Consider the following 17,269-nt stretch of genomic DNA (forward strand, 5'->3'; position numbering starts at 1 on the left):
AACTTTATCAAATGATAGGGGAATAGAATGCAAAACTGAAGGCACATGGAATGAAATTAAATGCAGACAAGAGAGTTTCCATAGCAGGAAATGGGGAAAATCAGAAGAAACTGAAAACTGAGATTGAACAGAAAGTAGTGGAACAGGTTAACAGCTTCAAGTATCTGAGAGCAGAGCTGCAGCTGGCTCATGTAGCACCCAGTGCCTCTTCCCAGTCTGGTGTCCCTCAGCTCTCAGTTGAAAAACAGGAGAAACTAGGTTCATTCTCTGCTCTGGCACACTTCACTTCTCTTCTCTTCTAAGGAGGAGTATCAGAAGAAGAAAAAAACTGTAGCAAACTGTTTTGTTACTTTTGTAGAATGCAGCTTGCTCCATTATAGCAAGCAGCTTTCTCCATCCTAAAACTGTGGGACATGCTGAAACAATGCTTCACTCCTGACTACAGAAGCAGTATCATAAATTGTTTGAATACCAGCATTTAGAAATACCAGTACTGCAGTCATGCCCCCTAACACCTTGCTCATTGGCTGGTTACCCCTTCACTCCTCCCTAGCTATGCTTCTGTCTAGGAGTGATGGTTGAGAGGAACCAAAGTCTGAATGAGGAAATCAAAGCTAGAATTAGAGAGGCTACAGCCAACTGGCACAGTATGTCAGGTGTGTGTGACAGAAGAATGCCAAAGAAGCTGAAAAGTAAGATGCACAAAACGGTGGTGCAACATGTACTACTGTATAATACAGAAATCTGGGGAGTGAAGGCAGAGCAGTTGAGGAAGCTAAAAGAGAGGGAGATGAAATACCTGAGACACATGGTAGGATGCACAGTGTAGGACAGACAAGGAAATGAGACATCAGAGCAGAAGCCACTGTGACTCCAATCGCAGAGAAGGTCAAATAGAACAGATTACATTGGTTTGGGCACTTATGCAAAAAAGCAGAAGACAGTCTGAGGAAGATTTAGAAAATATAGGAAGGCAAGGATGGATGAATTGTATGAGAGAAGACCTGTGGTAATCAGGCGTGACCATTGAAGAAGGTAGGAGGATGGCATTAAATCAAGAAAGATGGAGGCAGTTGACACAACGTCCTGATCCCATGTAGAAAATGAAATAAAGGTGTTGATGGTGATGATAATGAACGATGATGGCATGAGCATTTAATCCCTCAAGCTTTGTCCTCATGATCAAACCTTGCTATTTGAAAGAAAATCTTACTATAACTCCCATATGTCAAAGGTATCGTTCCTATATAACTCTCATGATTTCTCAGTATGGAGAAGAGTCGGAAGAGGGATTTATTTTCATAAGACTAGTGTTTTAATCTTAGAATTACTAAATACTTATACACATAAGAGATTTGACTGTTTTTGAATGTGTTTGCTATATTTTCCATTGAAAAAGAAAAGAAATGTAATGTTAAATAAACGCCATAGCAACTACATAAAGCCACTCAATAGTCTAGAGTATGGGGTGGCAGTAGCAGCTCCACTGATTTCATATCATGAATGTAGATGCCTAATACTTTGATGGGTTAACAGTTTAACATGAAACAGCTGGCTGCAACAGATATTTTGTTGTTTGTAGATTGCTGGTTCATGCCGGAGTCTGTGCCTTTCCAGTGATCTGAAGTCATTGTCTGTCATTACTGAAGTAAGCATATCCACAGATCCAGAGCGAGTTATCACTTACACACAGGTAAGACATTCATATTTAGCACTTCTTATAGTGGTACCTCATCAGGTATGACAGTTTAGGGTATTTGGACATTTCTTATATTAAAAGATTGTGCTGACAGCCCAAGTTTATTCATGTTTAACAGCTGGACGAACCATCCAAAGAATATCCAAAAATAATGTTATCCTGTAATGTAGACTGCAAAATCAATAACTTTTCAGCATGTTTAATGCCTTAAGCAAGTTGTATTAAGCTGTTTATGAAGTATATAGTTGTAAAAGTTTCTAATCTTTTGCTGATCAACCAGTGAAGGAACGAGTCCATGTGTGGTTCAGACCTTAACTGTGCTGTGTTACCTACAGTAACTGATACTTAGCCAGGGTAACTTAGCGTATACACATGTAAAAAGGGTTACGACCTAGTGATACCTTACTAATACCAGTGCCCATTTTCCTGTCCTGTTTCTTGGTAATGCTACCAACAGACCACACTAGCACACCAAAAACTCAGTCACTGTTCACTCCTAAAATAAGCCATACATAACCGTTTTGTGGCTATGGCGAAAACAGTCACTCTTAGAAAGGCAGAAGCCGGCAGTTGATAGTATACCAAGTAAGAACACATACCTGTTAGACCACTAAACTCATAGTCACAAGTATTTAAAATTGAACAGTAAAACTCTTTACTTGAAGTAAATAGAAAAGCGCTGTACAGAAGATTAAATATGTAGGCAGCTATGTACTTGTGTAATGAAATACAAAATAAATGAGTTTAAAGAGACCACTTGTACATAAAAAAAAAACTCAAAACTTTTATCTAACTGCTTGCCTGGCCCTGTCAGTACTAGCAGCTGAATAGTTTACTAGTTCTGTGTACCACTGGCTTTTACGTCCAAACAGCAGGTGCACAATCTAATGGGATATAGAGTTCAAGTTTAAGCTTCTGTCCTAGAGCTGCAGTCCAGTGTGCTCATTTCAGAAGAAAGGCAAAACTGACCAAGTCCTAACAATTGCAGCTTGAAATCAGAGTTCCAGAACTTTGAAACATTATTTAGTGAAGGGAGGCAACACCGTAAAACACAGTTAACAGTTTTGAATAAACAAATCCTCTTAACAAAATGTGAAAGCTTAACTTCTTGTTGCTGCATGCATTCCTTAGTATCAAAAAGAAGAAAGTAACCTGTAGTCTGTAACTGGAAGTCCTAAAGGAAAAAGAAAAAAAAAAAAACTCTAAACGAGTGCCTGAGTGCCTGAATGCCTGAGAAAGGAATTCAGTTTCACAAGTATGATTCAGTAATACTGAAAACAACCTTGATTCCTGTGCAGCTATACTTCTACAACTTTATCTGTTTTACTGGACAGATTTTACTACATTTTTTTAATTTTTTCCCCCTAAAAACATTCTTGCTTTAGCTCAGTGTAGTATCTTCACAACTTATATCCTTTCTTGTCACTGTTGCAGTATTCCTTATGAAAGGGATATCCTATTGAGGATAGCCATACATCCACTGAAGCCTTAGTCCCTTCTAGGTCTTGTATGTCAGTTGCATGTCCTACATCCAGGACATAAGATACACAAGTGATTTATGGACACATAATCCTCGGAACTTTTTCGCAGGCAGTCCAAATGCTACTAGTTTGAATTTGGTTTGTGAATTTGTTTGTCATGTTGTCTGTCATTCACCCTTATCTGACAGATACACACACTCTACATTTGACCCCCTTTTGGGGATGGGTTTTGATTCCTTTTTGACACCAGTGTTCTGAGTAAGTGATTTGGGTTTTGCAGGAGGCCAGAAAACCCACTAGTAGAAAGTCCTATAGTGCTAAATGGAAAACATTTTCTGTCCGGGCTCACAAGCATGAATAGGACCCTATTTAGTGGGTATTCGTACTGTTCTTATTTATGCAAGTTACTGAATTCTGGTCTGTCATACTCCTCTGTTAAAGCTCATTTTTTTCAGCCATTTCTGATTGCCTTTGGAACTAACAAAATTATTTTTGAAAGGTGTCTTTTATATTAGGCCCCCAAGAAAGCCCATTCTGCCTTCTTAGGACATTTAATTTTGTTTTTGAAAAAAAAATGGCCCTGCCTCCTTTTGAACCTGCAACAACTTCTACTTTACAATTCTGTACTTAGAAGACCATATTGTTGGTGGCTGTTACTTCTACCAAGAGACTCTTGGAACTCCAGGCCCTCATGGCAGTTCCTTCTTTTCTGTTTTTTTTTTCCACAGAGATAGTTTCTGTTCACTCCAGTCCTTCTTTTATGCCTGAGGTGGTCAATGACTTGTCTTTAAAATAGTCCATTCATCTTCCTTCCTTTTTACCCTTCACCTCAGAATAGTGTTAAGAGGATTCTATCTACTTTGGATTTGCATAGACAGTTCAGATGTTATGTGGATAAGACAACAGATATAAGGAAATGTGAGCATTTTTTTTAAACTTTCCCGGTCAACAAATGCTAAATAAATAAATAAATAAAATAAATAAATAAATAAACAAGAGACAGCTATATTAAATTATCACGTATGAGATAGGCAGTCTTGCTTTTATGTAAATGAAAATGAACCATAACAACACAATTTCAGTTGCAATCATTATACATTACAAACCATGCTGACACAGCTGTAGCTACAAACAGTACACATCAGTTGTAATATATCCAGTCATTGTCAGTCAGACATTACATAGTTCATTTAAATCCTGCCATCTTTTAAACCTTGTTCTTCCTCTGCATGTATTGATCCCACACTTCCCATTTTTCCTGTGTAATTTGTTCCTATCCCAGTTCCATTTTGTCTCTGTTGCTATCTTCACTACTTCTAGTAAACTTGGTTTAGACTTTGATTTCCATTTTCTAGTAATTGCTTTTTGTCAGTCGTAATTAGACTCAGCAAGGCCTTACTATATCTAGGTAATTCTGATTCTGTATAATAGCTCAAAACAATTTCTGTAGTTACACCAGTTTGCTCACCCAGTATCCCTTACAGAACAGTCTGCAGGGAATCTTTAAAGTCTGGCAACTCCTTACACTTCCAAAAAATACATTCCCAGTTACCGCTTTCTTCCCCATCACACCTCCAGTTGCTGTCTACCTCAGGAAAAATTCTTTGGGGTCTACTTGGGAGTATAAAAATACCCATGTAAACACTCCCAATTGAAAATCAGAAATGTTCTAGACTTAGTTACATGTTTGGGAGACATACCCATATCCCCCATTGTTTCTTTGTGAATTTCTTATCCACTCTCTCTTCCCAATCCTTTCTAACCTCATCTGATTGCTTCTTATAGTTATCATGTAATATTATATATGTTGTAGTAATTATTCCTTTCTTAGTGGCAACTTCTGTTCTTGATTCTACTAAAAACTCTACCAGTGCTAATCTTTCATTTAGGATCACCCTGTTTCTCTTTGCCTATACTCTGAAATCAATCCTTGACAGGGAAGGTGATCTCTAACCTGCAGTCCAAATAAGTTGTTGGCATCTTCATATTCTATTACCTTTCCCTGTCTAATTATTTGCTCCCAATGCCTTGGTTCCTTTGCCAGTTTTCTCCAAAAAATCCCAGCCCCCTCTTGCCTACTGCCTGTATCCCCTAATTGCAGGCAGCCCTATCTCCAGAATCTCCTTTCTCCATTCACATGTTGGCTTTGTTCTTGGAATACTTTCTGCTACTCTATGGATATAATATTCTGTATGATTATTGTTATTCTCCTTAAAGGTCTGTATCCAAAATCCCAGCCCCTGCTTGTTACTTGAGCGTCCCCCTTTTTTCATCATCATCATCATCATCTCTTTCCACTTTATAGTTTTCTGCTTGTGCTATATATAAGAGCCTTAACGGTGTTGCTCTGAAATACCCCTTCAAATTGGGAAATCCCAATCCTCCTTGTTCTGTTGGAAGCACAAGCTTATCCCACTTGACTCTTGCCATCTTCCAATCCCAGATAAAATCTTTCAGCTCTTTATTAATTGCTATCCACAACTTCTCCTCTGGTTGATTAAAATATGCCTGACCTGTGTATAAGACTAAAGGGCCTAAAACATTTTAGCTGTTTGTATCTTATTATCAATATCTGCATAACAGAGCTTCAGTTTTCTCAGTTTTTGTATTATCTTTTGTTTAATCTCTTTCCACATATCCACACTGGAATCATTTTTCATCCATATTCCTAAATACTTCATTTTATCATGTCCCCATAAATAAGGATTTTGCTGAACCAGTTTGTGTGTGGATACATAATTTACTGTTATTGCCTTTATTTTAGCTTCATTAATTTAGTATCCCAAAAAGATTTGAAGCTGTCTCAACATGTTCCACAACACTGTAATGTTCCTTGGTGACTTTGTCAGGTATAAAATAATATAATCCGCAAATAGAGCCTGCTTTTCTTGACTACCATACCAGTTATATCCTTGAATTTGAGTCCCTTATTTTCTTTGCCAATGGTTCTAAATATAATGCAAATAACAAAGGGGAGAGAGGACACTCTTGCCAGGTTCCACTGCTCAAGCAGAAATTATTAGAGAGGACCACACCCACTGTATTTTCACCTCCAATCCCTCATATATCCTCCTAATCAACCTTTTATCAAGGAATAAAAATGCTTCCACTGTTCTGCTCATAAAGTCCCAGTTTACTCAGTCAAGTGCTTTCTCTGCATCCAGACCCACCAACAGTGGTATTTTCTTACATTCTGCTTCCCTCTGGATCATCAGTGTTCTGTTAATGTTGTCAGATGTTTGCCTCCCCTCCTCAAAACCACATTGATCCATATCTATCGATTTTGGCATCACTTTTTCCATTTTTAGCCATTCTAGATATACATACTTTATAGTCATGGTTTAGTATTGACATGGGCCTGTATGAAGCTGGATCTGATGGATCTTTACCCTCTTTAGGTATTACGACTATCACCACTTTCTTCCAGGATGTTGGTACTTCTCCTCCTCTTAAAATACTGTTAAACAAAACCGTCCAAATTTTTATCAGATTTTTCCCTTCTAGCTTCCACACGTTCATAGGAATACCATCTATTCCCAAGGACTTTCCGGTAGATTGATTTTACATCACCATTTTTATCTCATCTCCTCTAATCCTAACTGTTAGTAATTGAGCCTCCTCTACCTTTAATCTTGGTATATTTAATTCTTCCATAAACATTTCCATTTGTACCTTTTCTTGATTTCCATATTGCTCTGCTTTATACAGACGTTCATAGAATTTCCAAAATATTTCTCATACTTCTTCAGGATCCCTTGTTATCTTGTTATAGGCTTCCTAAACTTTGTGACAGCCCTTTCTACTTTCTGTTACCTGAGACGTTGTGCTAAAAGGTTTTTGTGCTCTAGCGTTATTATCAAAAAACAGTTGCTTAACAGCAGTCTTTCTAAACTTATGTATATTGTCAAGGGTAATTCCTTATTTTCTGTTTAACATTCTGCAGTTGCTCCTCCTCTTGTTCAGTTATATTCCCCCTTACTTTAAATTCCTGTTACTTCTTAACCATATCTCCCTTTCTTTTATTTCCACCATATTTTTAAACTTCACCTTAATGTTATCCCATTCCGTAGCTATATTTTTAGAAGAGATTTCTATCTTCTGTAATAGTTTCTAAATAATTTTCACTAACCATTCTTTAAATGCCTCTCTCCTTTGAACAGATAGGTGGGAAAGCGTCAGTGTCTCATTTTTATTTCATTACACTGTTTTTATTTATTATTGATGCATAATATAATTGTTATTGGGTGCACATTAAAACCTTCAGTCAAATGCACATGCTGCTGCGAAATGTAAATTCTGTCTAGCCTAGCCCAGTTTTTGCATCTTGGGGAATAATATGTAAATTCATTCCGAACTCCTGCTACTGAATTTGCATCTTCTATGCCAAATATTTTGATATATTTCTTTAGAAAATCTGCCCTCCTTTGTTATATTTTGCCTTCCGAGCACCCCCCCCCGACACACCTTCACTGCTGCAAATCAAATTCCAATCCCCACCACTAAGTAATATTCCTTGCTGAAAGCTGATTATTTCTCCCAGAATTTTCTTAAGCTCCATTATAGCAGTTTTTGGTGGAATATAAATACTGTAATCCTCCTCCCTTGCCAGTAGTCCCTTAGTACTACAAATCTACCATTATTATCTTGTATATCCTCTTCTATCACTATTGGAGTTCCTCTTGGCAGTTAATATAAGTACTCCTGTCTTCCTTTGCCATGGATATTCTGCTGCATAACCATCCTGAAAACCTTTCTTTATCAAATTCACATGTTCATTTCTTTCCAAGTGTGTCTCCTGTAGCATAGCTGTTTGCATTCTACATTTTTTAACATAGTTACCCGTTTCTTTTTTATTTATCTGTGTGACCATTAATGTTCAAAGACATTGCAGGAAGCGTCATAGTCTTGAAAAATTGTTATTCCCACCTTTTACGTTTAATAGCTTTTTTGTTAAATGTGTAGGTCCAGCTTTTGTGTTACATGCATGCATGTACCGTTTGGCAGGTTAATTTTTATACAGTTGTTTCTTGTTATCTCCATTTGAGCCTATATCATGTCTTGCAGAACTTTTTGATCTGAAGTAGTTTACTTCATTTGCTCTTCAACCTGTGGGCCTTTGGATCCACATTGGATCTGACACGGCCGCATTTTCCAGCTACAGCTCCGAGCTCCATGCTCCTCTCCTTACCCATAATGCCTCCGTCTCCCGTCTCCCTTCAGATCTCGTTTGCCGCCTGAGAGGAAGCAGTGTGGTCCGAGCTCCAGAGCATTTGGGTGTTTTTCTATAACAGTAAATTGTTCCTTTTTTGGCCTTTCTTATCTATTTCTCTTCAACCTTTTTTCTGTACCTTCTCTGGGTTCTCCGTAGCATAAAAAACAAACAAAAAAAATTTTAGTAAGTAGGCTTTTCTATCTTTCCTCCCATCTTTTCTTTCTGTGCGGTGCATGTGTGTGTGTGTGTGTGTGTGTGTGTGTGTGTGTGTGTGTGTGTGTGTGTGTGTTTTTCTGGCTTTTTAAGGCATGGTGGACACTCCGAAGCCAGGCTTCAAAAGATGCGCAGAGTGTGGCCATAAGCTTTCTCTGGCTCGGGGGTGCCTCACCTCCAGTCCCCCTGTGTGTTTAATTCCAGGACACTTGAGGACAGGTGGGACAAACTGATCCTTAAGGGCCTGTTGCCCTCTTCTGCTGGGACCGAGGTCCCACCTTCCCCTGCTGGGAAAGCAGTGTCTGCTACTTTGTCTTCCCCTTCCATGGCCTCTGGGACTAGCCCTCCTGCCAAGAGGTCCAGGAAAGGGGATAAAACCAAGAAGGACCGGCCTCGCAAACCATCCCCCGACCGCTAGTCGGAGGCCTTCCCTCCGCCGAAAGTTAAGCCTGTTTCCAGGCCAGTGACACCTCGGCTCAGGTCCCCCAAGTTTTCACCTGAGCCCGAGGTACAGCTTAACCTGTCGACCCCCTAGGCCTTCCCCCCCACCAGCTTTCCCAGCCAACTTCGGCAGCGGCCTTCCTCTCTACTCGGAGCTTGTCTAAAACAGAGATGGACAAGATGATGTGGAGATTTATCTGCACTCATATCCAGATGGGGGTCTTGCCAGGGCCTTCTCCCACTGGAGCGGGCGCCTTCCAGCTATTGTTTAGACCCATCACTCCTTCTACGATCCGACCTGCGGTTTTTAAGTCGTTTGATCCAAGAACGATCAGAGTCGAGGGGTCAGCGCCGATGGTACCCTGTACCTCGAGGCCAGCCAGTTCCTTGAGTGTGTCTGATCTGACTGGATTGGATCTGAGCTCTCAGGGTCGGATCCGAGGGAGTGCTCTTGGCTCCGAGCTTGTCAGAGAGAAGCATTCCCCTCTGTGTCTTGGCTCCCAGAGGCTCGGCTCCTGGTCCCCGGTTGGATCGGGGGGAGCAACTTCTGCTAGGTCAGCCAAGGAGGTCCATTCTCCTTCGCCATTCGACATGGTGGAGAGGGTTCTCGCCTGGTCGAAGCCTCTGACCATTTCGTCTTCGGAGTCCATCCAGATCCCCCTGGCCTTGAGTGTAGTTCCGACCATCTTTCCCTCTCAGGGACAGCTTGTCACTGTAGTGCCCCAGGAAAGTTTCGCCCTTGGAACAACCCGCTTGCGAGACCTCCGAAGACCGTCCTGATGAGGAGCCCCCCAAGCATACATGTAAAAGGAGGCACTTGGGCTCACCTCCAGAGTTCCTCACTGAAGACACGGACCTGAATGAAGGGAGAGGTTCCCCAAGATCACCCCCCCCCCCCCCGAGGATGTCTCCTTTGGAGACATCATGGAAATCCTTCTCCAAAGGGGGGGGGGGGTGGTCCGCCCTAAAACTAACCTCTGACGAGTCCGTGTTTTTGGAGACATTCTGCTCGGGCCCATCTACCTCTTGGGTGTCCTCTCCTGCCGATCCACTTGTGGATTTGATAAGATCTAGGACGTGGAAGGAGCCGGTCACCGTAGAGCCAGTACCCAAGGGCCTGGACAAAGTTTTAAGCCCCCCCAGTGGACAAGTTACACTGGCACAAGGGGTCCCCTGTAGATGCTATGATGGTGGCGGCGGCCACCTAAAAGGAACTCACCCAGGAGAGCTGCACAGTCTACCCGCCTTACCAAGAGCCGAGAGCATGGAATCATTTTGGGAAGCGAGTTTATGCTTCAGAGACCTTCTGTGTGAAGGCGCTGAACTACATGGCGCATGTCATTCGACTCCAGGGAGATCTGGTCAAGGAGTCGACCCCAGGGTTCATGTCGGCAGAGGACAGGAAGACACTCGATGCACGAATGGCCACCCTAAAATCTGTAGCCAACATGTCTATGCATTTGCTCTCCCATGCCACGGAGGGAGCCGCATGGGCAGTTGGGTCAGGCGTTGCCATCCGATGTCATGCCTTGCTCCACTTATGTCAGTTCTCGGAGCTCTTCAAGGCATCTTTTACCAGTGCCCCTTATGATGGTTCTTCCCTTTTTGGGAAGACAGTCAGAGAGACTTTGGTCCAGAGCAAGAAGGATGGGAAGACACTGTCTGCCATCGGGATCCGCTTCTCACTGCCTCAATGGTCCTTTTCCAGGATCCAGTGAGGCCAGAAGAAGGTGCGGTTCCGCAAGTCTCAGGCATTTTCCCATGATGTTCCCCACTCGCCTTCCCCCAGAGGCAGAGGGATATGATAGACGCAGCCTTAGAGGCAGAGGGGGTCCTAGGAATTTTGGTTCCTGGGAACCTTTCTCTGATAAACCCAGGCAGCAGCCGTGAGGGGTTGCCTGGCTGTCCATATCTGGAGGCAGTCAGGGTTCGCTTGTCGCTTCACTCACTAGCATGGGAGTCCATCACTACAGATCAGTGGGTGCTGCAAGTCATATCCTGAGGATATTTCGTTCCATTCAAGGATCCTCCCCCATCCAACAAAGCCTTCCTGGACGTTCCACCCATGCAGCAGGAGGAGGCAGCAGTGCAGGTACACTCACTGCTAAGAAAATGAGTCGTCCAACTGGTCCCCCCAGACCAGTCCGGATCAGGGGTTTATTACAGGTTCTTTTTAGTGCCAAAAAAAACGAGGGACCTCAGACCAGTACTCGATATGTCCAAATTGAACCTATCAGTAACCAAGACAAAATTCTGGATGGTAATGATTCAATCTCTCCTGTCCTATGTGCAGGCCAGAGACTAGATGTGCTCGATCCACCTCCAGGAAGCGTACTATCACATTATGATGGACAGGCATTCCCAGAGGTTCCTTCATTTCTGGCTGGGAGCCATCATTACCAGTTTCAAGCCCTCTGCTTTGGTCTCACCACAGCCCCCCGGGTGTTCACCAAGGTAATGTAGTAGCGGCTCACCTGAGGCTTCAGGGCATTCAGGTCTTTCCGTACCTGGATGATTGGCTCTTTACTGCCCCTTTAGAGCATCTACTATGTCAGGCCAGGGACTCCATCCTTCAGCTTGCCAACAAGTTGGGCATTACAATTAACATGCACAAGTCTGCTCTTCTCCCGGTTCAGATTTTAGACTTCATCGGGGCATGGCTGGACACAATACAAATGAAGGTGTTCCTCATGTCAGACAGGATACGCAGCTTGAGGTTGCACATCTTACACATTCTTCAGACCCATGTACCAACAACCAAAGCAGTGTTAAGGGCTGTAAGTTCCATGGCAGCCACAATAAATCTTCTTCCAATGGCGTGTCTGCATATGAGGGTGCTGCAGTGGACACTGGCGGTTCAGTGGACACTGTTAGACCTTCCATTGTTTTTTCTGGTGAGAATTTCAAAAGCGTGCAGGGACTCCCTTTGGTGGTGGATTCAGTCCCCGGATCTCCACAAGGGATGCCTGTTTCAACCGGCTTTCCCCAAGACCGTGGTGACCACAGACTCCTTCCTACTAGGGTGGGGGGCATTGCTCAGAAAGGACAGTCCAAGGCATGTGTTCCCCTTCTGAGACCTATCTGCACATCAGTGCTCTAGAGATGAGAGCGGTTCTTCTTGCGTTGCAGGCCCTTCATGTTCATCTTCCTCTGGGAACGATTGCAATTCAGACAGACAATATGTCGGTGGTCTGGTATATCAACAAACAAGGGGGAGCTGGATATTATCCCTTATGTCGGGAGACCATGAGAGTGTGGGAATGGGCTACCTCCACAGGTCGCTTTCTGGTGTCAACGCACATCCCGGAATGATCCAACATATTAGCGGACAGGCTTGGCAGATTGATCCTGACGCCTTACTAGTGGTCTCTGAATCCTTCAGTAGCACAACAGATCTTTCTAGAGTGGGGTCGTCTTTGCTGCGATCTCTTCGCATCTCCTTCCAATGCGAATTGTAGCGAGTTTTTTGCTCTGAACCCCCCACCAGGGGAAGCCCCCAGAAATGCTCTGATTCATGCTTGACCTCCTGGGCTTCTTTATTCATATCCTCCTCTTCCCCTTATGTCGAAGTTTCTACAGAAAGCCTGAAGGCTGGGGAGCACTGTGATCCTCATCGCCCCATTTTTACCTCGACAGGTTTGATTTCCCTTACTCAGGTCTCATCTAGTTCCACCATGGACCTTGGATCCGGTCCCAGATCTGCTCCCACATCCCTCTGGGATCCCTCATCCAGATCTGGGCAGTCTGAAGCTCACTGCTTGGCTGCTCCGGTTCCCATGATTATTAGGACTCCCGGTCTGTCATCTACTGCTACATCCATTCTGGTAGCGTCTCATAAATAGTCTACCAGAAAAGTCTACCGTAGTACATGGAAATGTTTTTCTATATGGGCCAATCAGAGTTCTTTGGATCCTTTCACTTCTCTGCTTTCGGCAGTTTTAGATTTTCTGGCTAGCATTTTTCAACAGGGTGCTAGTTCCTCTACAGTGAAAGTCCATCTAGCAGCCATCTCTAATTTTCATGTTGGGGTAAACATGTCTTCATTGGCTTCCTCTAAACTTTGTAAAATTTTTCTCAAAGGTGCCTTTCTTCTCAGACCCCTGGTTAAGGACCCGATTACACCATGCGACCTCACCTTACTGTTGCTGACATTGGTGTCTCCCTCTTTTGAGCCTGCGGCATCTGTGGATCTGCAATTTTTGACTTGGAAAACAGCCTTCTTGGTTGCCATCACGTCTGCTATGAGGGTGTCGGAGCGTCAAGCTCTTTCTAACAAAGTCCCTTATATGATCTTTCATAAAGATAGAGTGTCGCTACGCACTAATCTGTCCTTCCTTCCCAAGGTAGCTTCGGAAGCCAATATTAATCAGACCATCAACTTGCCAGTATTTTTTTCCTAACTATCAGAACAAAGAGGAATGCAAATTACATTTACTGGATGTACATAGGCAGTTGAGGTTTTATCTTCATAGGACTAAACCATTCTGCAAGTCTGATCAACTTTTTGTGTCCTATGCCAAGCCCTTCTTTGGTAAACCTGTTTCAAAAGTGACAGTTGCTCACTGGATTTCACAATGCATTGGCCGGGCTTATTCAGAAAGAGGTTTGTCTCCACCAGGAAAAAATCAAGGCTCATTCAACGCGATCTATGGCTACGTCAGCAGCCTTTTGGTCTAGGGTCTCTTTGGATGATATTTGTTCAGCTGCTACTTGAGCCTCATCTCACACCATTATTTCTTATTATAAACTGGATTTGGTCTCTAGGAGTAGAGCATCCTTTGGTTCTGCGGGTCTCCAGAATATCCTTCCATGAGGGCCTCCCAAGAGTTAGGTAGCTGGGGACTCTGTCCCACAGGTTGAAGAGCAAATGAAGTAAACTACTTCACAATGAAGTAAACTACTTCACATAAAGAAGTTATGTACTCACTATAACATTCCATTTGAGTAGTTCTACTTCATTTGTCTTCAACCGTCCCTCCCTCCTTCCCCCTAACCTTATCCTTTGGGATATGACATGTCCTTTGTATTGGACGTTTATTGTTGGGATCCCTGGACTTGTCCAGGCTACGTTTCTTCCTGTGTCGATTAGTGTTTGATGATAAGGTGTTATTGGGTCTGGTGTCTGATACCTGTTAGGCAGCAAACTCAATCTGAAGGGAGAAGGGAGACAGGGGGCATTATGGGTAAGAGGAGGCGCATGCAGCTCAGAGCCATAGCTGGAAAATGCGTCTGTGTCAGATCCGATGTGGATTCGAAGACCCACAGGTTGAAGAGAAATGAAGTAGAACTACTCAGATGGAACGTTATGGTGAGTACATAACTTCTTTTTTATTGAAAACCCTCAAACAAAAATGGAAACACAGCCCCAATGCCCCCTAAATCCTATTAACTTAATAGTAACACACAAACTATGTATATCTTCAAATATTGTTTTACCCTCTTAATAGGAGCAAATATTAAAAAAATGACATACACATATAGACTTGAGATAACTTAAAAGAAAGGTTATCCATGCTAAGATGCATGGTACAGCCTGTGTTTTTATTAAGTGTTGCCTGACTTTGTCTTATCTTTATAGCTCGCTCAGTTGTGAAAACACTTGAGTGCTTTCAGAAACATTTTCTCCAAGTCATTTCTGTCTATCAGATTGTCTGCTAGAGAGATGAGAACCAGATACAAAACCGTTTACTGGAAAAAAAAGCTTTATAATATTCAATATTCTTTTTCATTTACTTGCTGTCTCTTAAACCTTTGCTGTAACCCAGTCATTCCCCTATGCAAGTATGAGAAAAAGCACACTAATTTTTTCTTTTCACATGCTCTTTTGACCAGATCTTTTTTTTAATATTGCAGTGTGTGCATTTCTTAAAATTGAACAAGGAGAAAGAGAGAAGGGAGAAAAAAACAGGAGCACCTGTTTACATTAGTATCCCCATTACACTTAAAAATAACTGAAAAACTTTACTTTATAACATGCAAAATAATTATACACTATTAGAATAGTACCATTAAGGAAAAAAAATTCATCTGAAGTAGTTGACTTCATTTGGTCTTCAACCTGTGGGATACGGATCCGAGCTAGAAAGTTCACGAGCATCTGCTCCGAGCTCCAAGCTCCTCCCCCTACCCATAATACACCATTACCACCTTCCTTCCCTCTGATCTCGTTTGCCGCGTTTGAGATCAGTATCATGATCTCCAAGCTCCTAGTATCGTAAGTACTTAAGAGTTTTTTCTGGTGATAGGATTTGCAGTTTTAGTGTTAGTGAGTCAGGGTAGTATCCCTCTCCAACCCCCTTTCACTGTGTGTTGTGTTTTGAAGAGTTTAAAAAAAAAAGTTAGTCAGTGAATGTTCATGTTTCACTGTTGCAGTCATTACATTTGGGTAATCTGGTAGGTTGCCCTCAGTCGGCCTGATTAACAAAGTCTTGGGTCCTGCGTCGGTTGCTGTCCCTTCTTCCATGATGTCAGGTCATCAGGTGTATAAAACATGCAGCCGATGCCATTATGTCAGTCTTTCTTGCCACGCGGTGCCCAAAGCAGAAGCAGTTAGCAAATGCCAGTTGGCCAATTCCTGAAATTTTCGTTTTTGAGTTTCAGATTCAAAGTCTTCAACTAAAAAGCTAAGTACCCCGTTGGTGAAACTTTTTCTTGCTCCTTACCGATGTCAGTAAAAGTTAATAATGGTATTACTTGTGGGAAGCAAATGCCTCATAAGGATTTTCATTTGTACTGTAGTCCTTGCCTAGGCCCTGACCACGACGTACCTTGTTGCCAGTTCTGTGCTTTATTTAATCAACGCACTATCCATCGTCTGTACATTTTTGCTTCTAAATATTTTGGCTCACGCTTTAATTATCCAGAAATGACGTCTGTTAGCAATTTGACTGCCAGAATACCTAAAAAACGCAACGAAAAAGACAGAGACAGGCTGTTCAGGTCCAAAACTGCCGCCGATGCTTCTAAGCTGGTCGCCAGTTCGCCGGTGCTCAGTGAGGCACTTTTGCAGCCCCAGATACCCGCTACTTCTGATTTGCAGGCCTCTACTGAGACCGGTATGCCGTGAGATGCTTCAATTATGGAACTCGCGGATGTCTCTACTTTGGATGGGTCCAGAGCTGCTGTGCAGGCACCGGCTTCTGAGGGTGTATTCAGGCCTACAGATTTGTATATTAAACCGATGCCATCTTCAATTTTAAGGCCAAAATCTCAAACTATGTCTAAAAAACTGATGCCTAGGCCACATGTGCAGGCCCCTATGCCTAAAAAACAAATGATCAAAATGGCTGAAGATGCCACCCCCCCCCCCCTTCTAAGAGGCCTAGGCAAGAAATTGACTATGAATCTTCTGAACAATATTCTATTTCTTCTGACTCTTCTAATGAACAGGAATTATCTATATCTACTTAGTGCAGAGAATTCCATTCCTTCTGCTTCTCCCCCTGAGGATTTTTCTTTTGGGAAAACTTTACATACCTTAAGGGAACATTTCCACTGGTAAATTCAGGATTTTTCTGAATCTAAAAAGAGGCTTAGGGATTTTCTTCTTCCTCAGCATAGGCCTTTGGCTATACCTCCTGTTCTAGACATTGTTGATGATGTGTTTTCAGAATCTAGTATGGCTCCTGATTCTCTGCCTCCGGCTCCTTGTAAGCCAGACAAATACTACAGGGTTCCTGACTCCCACAAATTATTTTTCAAAAATCCTGTTGCGGATCCTGAAACCATTTCTCAGGGCCCCAAGGGCATTAGGGCTTCTACTGCTAAAAATCCTACCCCTTCTGATAGAGATTCCAGGGTGCTGGATAGATGGGGTAAGAAGGTCTACACTTCTGGAACCTTGGCAATCAGGGCTTTAAACTGTCAATTCCATATGCTAATATCAGCAGCATATCATGGGACTGCTTAAACAGAAAATGATGTTGATTTCTGACTGTGTGGAAAATAAAGATTTACAGGATCTATTGCATTCAGCTGAACAAGTTGGAAAACATACTTTGCAATGTGGTTTTGATTCTTTGGAGGCCTCTTGCAGGGCTGCTGTAACTGGGTTTGTGCTAAGAAGGCATGCTTGGATCAAAGAGCAATCTCTGCCTGATCATGATAAAGCAAAGTTGTTGGATGCTCCTTTACAACAGGACCGTCTCTTTGGTAATAAGGCTGAAGAAGTTCTAAAAAAGATGGAAGATAAAGCTAAATCTATGCAAACTGTGAAAGATTTCT

At 42.5% G+C, this 17,269-nt stretch overlaps 1 protein-coding gene across 1 annotated transcript in view; it reads left to right on the plus strand.

Moving 5' to 3' along the window:
• Positions 1-17,269, plus strand: part of ANAPC4 (anaphase promoting complex subunit 4) — a 1,069,940-nt gene that overhangs the window by 347,982 nt on the left and 704,689 nt on the right. Inside the window, exon 8 of the mRNA XM_044062163.1 lies at positions 1,583-1,693. Coding sequence (XP_043918098.1) covers positions 1,583-1,693 — 111 coding nt within the window. The remainder of the gene's footprint in view (positions 1-1,582; positions 1,694-17,269) is intronic.

The sequence above is a fragment of the Protopterus annectens genome, chromosome 2.part1 (genome assembly GCF_019279795.1).
Source record: "Protopterus annectens isolate FY-2018-M chromosome 2.part1, PAN1.0, whole genome shotgun sequence".
Lineage (NCBI taxonomy): Eukaryota > Metazoa > Chordata > Ceratodontiformes > Protopteridae > Protopterus > Protopterus annectens.